Raw genomic sequence first — 7632 nt, forward strand, 5'->3', positions numbered from 1 at the left:
CCGACAAACCAACAGACGAACTGAAATACAGATGGACGCTAGTGTGGCTGAGTTGGACGTCCAAGGGACCAACTGACTAACTGACCAACTGACTAACTGACCAACTGACTAACTGACCAACTGACTAATGATCCCATCCTGATATCGGCCAAATTGTCTCCGGGGCAGCCGGCAACAAGAATACATCATAGTTTCCTGGCGACCGTGTGAAGCAATCACTCCAGCTGGCAGCGAGCAAGCAATACGCACGTTCACGTGCACCAGAGCTTCATCACGGCACATAAAACTTTCCCTATCGGTCATCGTATATTGATTATCAGTACATAGCGATATTTGCTACATCTCTCCGAGGCACAGGAATGTTTGTTATCGCTGTGTCAAATTAAATGATCATTCAGGTTAATAGGACCCGTGCAAGAACACTGAGACATAACATTTCCAAAAGATAATTTTGTTGTTGTTGTTGTTGTTGCGGCAACTACATGTCATTGTTTGTGCGAGTTAGCATATGGTTTCATTGCTTCAATTCAATGCGAGTAAAAACAAGTAGCCGAAGGAAGACCATGTCACTGAAGAGTATTTCATGGTGAAGAATCACCAAACGTTAGTTACTTCTAACCAGCAGCACGCAGTCCCAAGATCAATCCCTGTCCCCACCTTTATGACAGAACACACGGTGCATTCAACATCAGACACAGAGCGGTGAATGACAGAACACACGGTGCATTCAACATTAGACACAGAGCGGTGAATGACAGAACACACGGTGCATTCAACATCAGACACAGAACGGTGAATGACAGAACACACGGTGCATTCAACATCAGACACAGAGCGGTGAATGACAGAACACACGGTGCATTCAACATCAGACACAGAGCGGTGAATGACAGAACACACGGTGCATTCAACATTAGACACAGAGCGGTGAATGACAGAACACACGGTGCATTCAACATCAGACACAGAGCGGTGAATGACAGAACACACCGTGCATTCAACATCAGACACAGAGCGGTGAATGACAGAACACACAGTGCATTCAACATCAGACACAGAGCGGTGAATGACAGAACACACGGTGCATTCAACATTAGACACAGAGCGGTGAATGACAGAACACACAGTGCATTCAACACTGATCAGACACAGAGCGGTGAATGACAGAACACACCGTGCATTCAACATCAGACACAGAGCGGTGAATGACAGAACACACGGTGCAGTCAACATCAGACACAGAGCGGTGAATGACAGAACACACAGTGCATTCAACATCAGACACAGAGCGGTGAATGACAGAACACACCGTGCATTCAACATCAGACACAGAACGGTGAACGACAGAACACACGGTGCATTCAACATCAGACACAGAACGGTGAATGACAGAACACACGGTGCTTTCAACATCAGACACAGAGCGGTGAATGACAGAACACACGGTGCATTCAACATCAGACACAGAGCGGTGAACGACAGAACACACGGTGCATTCAACATCAGACACAGAGCGGTGAATGACAGAACACACGGTGCATTCAACATCAGACACAGAACGGTGAATGACAGAACACACGGTGCAGTCAACATCAGACACAGAGCGGTGAATGACAGAACACACGGTGCATTCAACATCAGACACAGAGCGGTGAATGACAGAACACACGGTGCATTCAACATCAGACACAGAGCGGTGAATGACAGAACACACGGTGCATTCAACATCAGACACAGAGCGGTGAACGACAGAACACACGGTGCATTCAACATCAGACACAGAACGGTCAATGACAGAACACACGGTGCTTTCAACATCAGACACAGAGCGGTGAATGACAGAACACACCGTGCATTCAACATCAGACACAGAGCGGTGAATGACAGAACACACGGTGCATTCAACATCAGACACAGAGCGGTGAATGACAGAACACACGGTGCATTCAACATCAGACACAGAGCGGTGAATGACAGAACACACGGTGCATTCAACATCAGACACAGAGCGGTGAATGACAGAACACACGGTGCATTCAACATCAGACACAGAGCGGTGAATGACAGAACACACGGTGCATTCAACATCAGACACAGAGCGGTGAATGACAGAACACACGGTGCAGTCAACATCAGACACAGAGCGGTGAATGACAGAACACACAGTGCATTCAACATCAGACACAGAGCGGTGAATGACAGAACACACAGTGCATTCAACATCAGAAACAGAGCGGTGAATGACAAAACACACGTTGCATTCAACATCAGAAACAGAGCGGTGAATGACAGAACACACGGTGCATTCAACATCAGACACAGAGCGGTGAATGACAGAACACACGGTGCATTCAACATCAGACACAGAGCGGTGAATGACAGAACACACAGTGCATTCAACATCAGACACAGAGCGGTGAATGACAGAACACACATTAATGTTCGTTTTCTCTGTCTGGTTGTTAACACAAACAGCGGTCAATATTAGAAAATGTTGTGATGATAACAATGTTCTGTTGGTTATGCCAGTGACGCCATGCAACTAGCTTCGTGTGAATTATGCCAGTGACGCCATGCAACTAGCTTCGTGTGAAATATGCCAGTGACGCCATGCAACTAGCTTCGTGTGAATCATGCCAGTGACGCCATGCAACTAGCTTCGTGTGAATCATGCCAGTGACGCCATGCAACTAGCTTCGTGTGAATCATGCCAGTGACGCCATGCAACTATTGGGAAAAAGGAACATAGAAACTTGTTTGATATTTGTTAACTCTTGGGCAGTGTGTTGAAGACTTATTATATTATGTACTGTTACATTCAGTCCTTCACTGACTCAAACACAACCAATTAGCCAATATTTCAGGTAATTAATCTAGATGAATGAATACCGTAAAGAAGAAATGAGTGTTGGCCTTGGGACCAGTCTAGTGTTCGCAGCGTGTACATTACCTTGAGTCGTACGTGTGTTTGTCAGCGTGTACATTACCTTGAGTCGTACGTGTGTTTGTCAGCGTGTACATTACCTTGAGTCGTACGTGTGTTTGTCAGCGTGTACATTACCTGGAGTCATGTGTTTGTCAGCGTGTACATTACCTGGAGTCATGTGTTTGTCAGCGTGTACATTACCTTGAGTCATGTGTTTGTCAGCGTGTACATTGCCTTGAGTCATGTGTTGAGTCATGTGTTTGTCAGCGTGTACATTGCCTTGAGTCATGTGTTGAGTCAAGTGTTTGTCAGCGTGTACATTACCTTGAGTCATGTGTTTGTCAGCGTGTACATTGCCTTGAGTCATGTGTTTGTCAGCGTGTACATTACCCCGAGTCATGTGTTTGTCAGCGTGTACATTACCCTGAGTCAAGTGTTTGTCAGCGTGTACTTTACCCTGAGTCAAGTGTTTGTCAGCGTGTACATTACCCTGAGTCGTACGTGTGTTTGTCAGCGTGTACATTACCCCGAGTCAAGTGTTTGTCAGCGTGTACATTACCCTGAGTCGTACGTGTGTTTATCAGCGTGTAGGCCTACATTACCCTGAGTCGTGTGTTTGTCAGCGTGTACATTACCCTGAGTCATGTGTTTGTCAACGTGTACATTACCTTGAGTCATGTGTTTGTCAGCGTGTACATTACCCTGAGTCATGTGTTTGTCAGCGTGTACATTACCTTGAGTCATGTGTTTGTCAGCATGTACATAACCTTGAGTCATGTGTTTGTCAGCGTGTACATTACCTTGCGTCATGTGTTTGTCAGCGTGTACATTACCTTGAGTCGTACGTGTGTTTGTCAGCGTGTACATTACCTTGAGTCGTACGTGTGTTTGTCAGCGTGTACATTGCCTTGAGTCGTACGTGTGTTTGTCAGCGTGTACATTACCTTGAGTCGTACGTGTGTTTGTCAGCGTGTACATTACCCTGAGTCATGTGTTTGTCAGCGTGTACATTACCCTGAGTCGTACGTGTGTTTGTCAGCGTGTACATTACCCTGAGTCATGTGTTTGTCAGCGTGTACATTACCTTGAGTCATGTGTTTGTCAGCGTGTACATTACCTTGAGTCATGTGTTTGTCAGCATGTACATAACCTTGAGTCATGTGTTTGTCAGCGTGTACATTACCTTGCGTCATGTGTTTGTCAGCGTGTACATTACCTTGAGTCGTACGTGTGTTTGTCAGCGTGTACATTACCTTGAGTCGTACGTGTGTTTGTCAGCGTGTACATTGCCTTGAGTCGTACGTGTGTTTGTCAGCGTGTACATTACCTTGAGTCGTACGTGTGTTTGTCAGCGTGTACATTACCCTGAGTCATGTGTTTGTCAACGTGTACATTACCTTGAGTCATGTGCTTGTCAGCGTGTACATTACCTTGAGTCATGTGTTTGTCAGCATGTACATAACCTTGAGTCATGTGTTTGTCAGCGTGTACATTACCTTGCGTCATGTGTTTGTCAGCGTGTACATTACCTTGAGTCGTACGTGTGTTTGTCAGCGTGTACATTACCTTGAGTCGTACGTGTGTTTGTCAGCGTGTACATTGCCTTGAGTCGTACGTGTGTTTGTCAGCGTGTACATTACCTTGAGTCGTACGTGTGTTTGTCAGCGTGTACATTACCTGGAGTCATGTGTTTGTCAGCGTGTACATTACCCTGAGTCGTACGTGTGTTTGTCAGCGTGTACATTACCTTGAGTCATGTGTTTGTCAGCGTGTACATTACCCTGAGTCGTACGTGTGTTTGTCAGCGTGTACATTACCTTGAGTCATGTGTTTGTCAGCGTGCACATTACCTTGAGTCAAGTGTTTGTCAGCGTGTACATTACCTTGAGTCATGTGTTTGTCAGCGTGTATATTACCTTGAGTCGTACGTGTGTTTGTCAGCGTGTTTATTACCTTGAGTCATGTGTTTGTCAGCGTGTACATTACCTTGAGTCGTACGTGTGTTTGTCAGCGTGTACATTACCCCGAGTCATGTGTTTGTCAGCGTGTACATTACCCTGAGTCAAGTGTTTGTCAGCGTGTACATTACCCTGAGTCGTACGTGTGTTTGTCAGCGTGTACATTACCCCGAGTCAAGTGTTTGTCAGCGTGTATATTACCCTGAGTCGTACGTGTGTTTGTCAGCGTGTACATTACCCTGAGTCGTGTGTTTGTCAGCGTGTACATTACCTTGAGTCATGTGTTTGTCAGCGTGTACATTACCCTGAGTCATGTGTTTGTCAGCGTGTACATTACCCTGAGTCATGTGTTTGTCAGCGTGTACATTACCCCGAGTCATGTGTTTGTCAGCGTGTACATTACCTTGAGTCGTACGTGTGTTTGTCAGCGTGTACACTATTTTGAGTCGTGTGTTTGTCAGCGTGTACATTACCCTGAGTCGTGTGTTTGTCAGCGTGTACATTACCTTGAGTCATGTGTTTGTCAGCGTGTACATTACCTTGAGTCGTGTGTTTGTCAGCGTGTACATTACCTTGAGTCATGTGTTTGTCAGCGTGTACAATACCCTGAGTCATGTGTTTGTCAGCGTGTACATTACCCTGAGTCATGTGTTTGTCAGCGTGTACATTACCCTGAGTCATGTGTTTGTCAGCGTGTACATTACCCAGCTGTATAAACCCAGTCCCCCTGCAGAGACACATTCCGCCATCCAGACCATTCAGACATGCATCACTGATGTTAAATCTTGGATGGTCGATAACAAACTCAAGCTGAATGATGATAAGACTGAAGTCTTACTGTGCAAAAAGAAGAACACTACATTTCCCTCTCCCCAACCTGTTTATGTTCAAATAGGCAATACCGACATTCTTTTCTCACCATCAGCTACAAACCTTGGATTCACCCTTTCATCTGACATGACCCTTTACAAACATATATCTTTAGTCTGTAGAGCAGCTTATTTTGAGCTTCGTAAGATCAGCACCATTCGCCACACACTCTCCCCTCAAACAACTAACACTCTTGTCTGTGCCTTTGTTCTTTCTAAACTTGACTACTGCAACTCTCTTCTCTCTGGCTGTCCTCTGTACCTCCTGCATAAACTACAAAAAGTCCAAAACTCGGCAGCACGCCTCATTCTCAAAGCACGAAAGCGAGATCACGCAACACCACTTCTTCACACACTGCACTGGTTACCTATTCAAGCCCGCATTGACTACAAACTGTCCACCCTCTGCTTTAACTTCTTTTCTGGCTCGTCTCCTGCTTACTTCTCTGAACTCCTCACCGTCTATTCTCCAGCAAGACAACTCCGTGCCTCTTCTGACTGTCGCATCCTTACCATTCCACACACCAAAACCAAAACATACGGACAACGCACTTTTACTTTCTGCGCACCCACACAATGGAATTCTCTCCCCTTTCACATCCGCCACTCTCAGTCACCCCAAGCATTCAAACGAGCACTTAAAACGCACCTCTTCAAGAAATACAACCCCTGATTTTGTTTTCTCAGTCCATCAGTAGGCTACATGTAGTGTATTTTCTTGTTTTAGTGATAATGTATATAAACATCTAGGACTGTTTTCAGCATTGTTGATAACATGTTCTGTTTGATAAAGGGTATTCAGCTGGTATTTCCTTGTTTTTTACTACCTATTTTATTCATGTTTTTATTACTTAGTTAGTGGAAGAATCCTTTGTAATGTATGTTTGATGGTGTATGCTTTTAATTAAGCGTTATTGACTATGAATGTAGATGTAAGTGCTTGTATAACTGTGTTTTAATTTTAAATGTGTCAAGCGCAAAGAGCATAATTGTAAAGTTATGATGTTGCGCTATATAAATGCTCATTTATTATTATTATTATTATTATTACCCTGAGTCATGTGTTTGTCAGCGTGTACATTACCCTGAGTCGTGTGTTTAGCAGGACACACTGGTATGTAGACTTAAGAGTTCTTCCTTTTAAAGAGAAAGACTTCCTTTGACATGTATTTTATAGACTCGCTGAAAAAGTGGGTTCTACCATTCCGCTTTGTCAAACGACGAAAACTCACCATAATTCCATTTACTTTTGTTGTTTGTTTTTCACACCGACTTGAACCTTGGCGATTTTTCACATTGATTTTATTTATTACTACAATTGTGGAGCAAATCGTCCTATGCACGTTTAGGTTTTAAGGTACACTGGATTCCCCAGACTCTTCAGTTTCGTCAAATTTACCATAACTTGACCCATAACGTTCGGATGAACAGTATCACGTTAACTAATCCTCCTATCTCAGCAGGCTAGGGACTGAACACAACTTCCGGATGACACCCTCGCTAACTGACGGGGACCTTGGCCCGCACAACTATTTTATCGCAACTCGCTGTCACTATAAAATATCAAAGGAATAACTACCACCGCTATCAGCACCCAGTCGTGAAGATGTGGTCACCGGTCGTTGTGCTGTTGCTGGTGGCGCTGAGCGGCGTGGCGGAGGGAGGTGTCTGGAAACGCTCTGACGATACGTCAACCTCGGAAGTGTTGCTGCAGCAGTTGTCCAAGCAGTTAAATCACGTGACGGCCCAGGTCGCAGCTCTCCAGGCGCAGCTCAGTAAGTGGCGGGGTGTTTTCCATGCAGCCGGTCACAGCTCAGTAAGTGTCGGGGTGTTTTCCATGCAGTCTTAGCTCAGTAAGTGTCGGGCTGTTTTCCATGCA

The 7632-nt window shown here is 45.0% G+C and overlaps 2 protein-coding genes across 2 annotated transcripts in view; one reads left to right on the top strand and one right to left on the bottom strand.

Annotated features, from left to right (window-relative positions):
• Nucleotides 1–1132: 1132 nt before the first annotated feature.
• On the bottom strand, nt 1133–5633 carry LOC138960482 (dynein heavy chain-like). The gene is made up of 2 exons (XM_070332388.1): nt 5589–5633; nt 1133–2455 (listed from the first exon to the last, which is right to left on the bottom strand). Exons 1-2 carry the CDS (start codon nt 5631–5633, stop codon nt 1133–1135), a joined length of 1368 nt encoding a protein of 455 aa, XP_070188489.1.
• A 1726-nt stretch (nt 5634–7359) lies between these two features.
• LOC138960483 (heavy metal-binding protein HIP-like) overlaps nt 7360–7632 on the top strand; it is a 4077-nt gene continuing 3804 nt past the window's right edge. The window contains exon 1 of the mRNA XM_070332389.1: nt 7360–7528. Coding sequence (XP_070188490.1) covers nt 7360–7528 — 169 coding nt within the window. The remainder of the gene's footprint in view (nt 7529–7632) is intronic.

This window comes from Littorina saxatilis, linkage group LG2, assembly GCF_037325665.1.
Source record: "Littorina saxatilis isolate snail1 linkage group LG2, US_GU_Lsax_2.0, whole genome shotgun sequence".
In the NCBI taxonomy this organism is placed as follows: Eukaryota; Metazoa; Mollusca; class Gastropoda; order Littorinimorpha; family Littorinidae; genus Littorina; species Littorina saxatilis.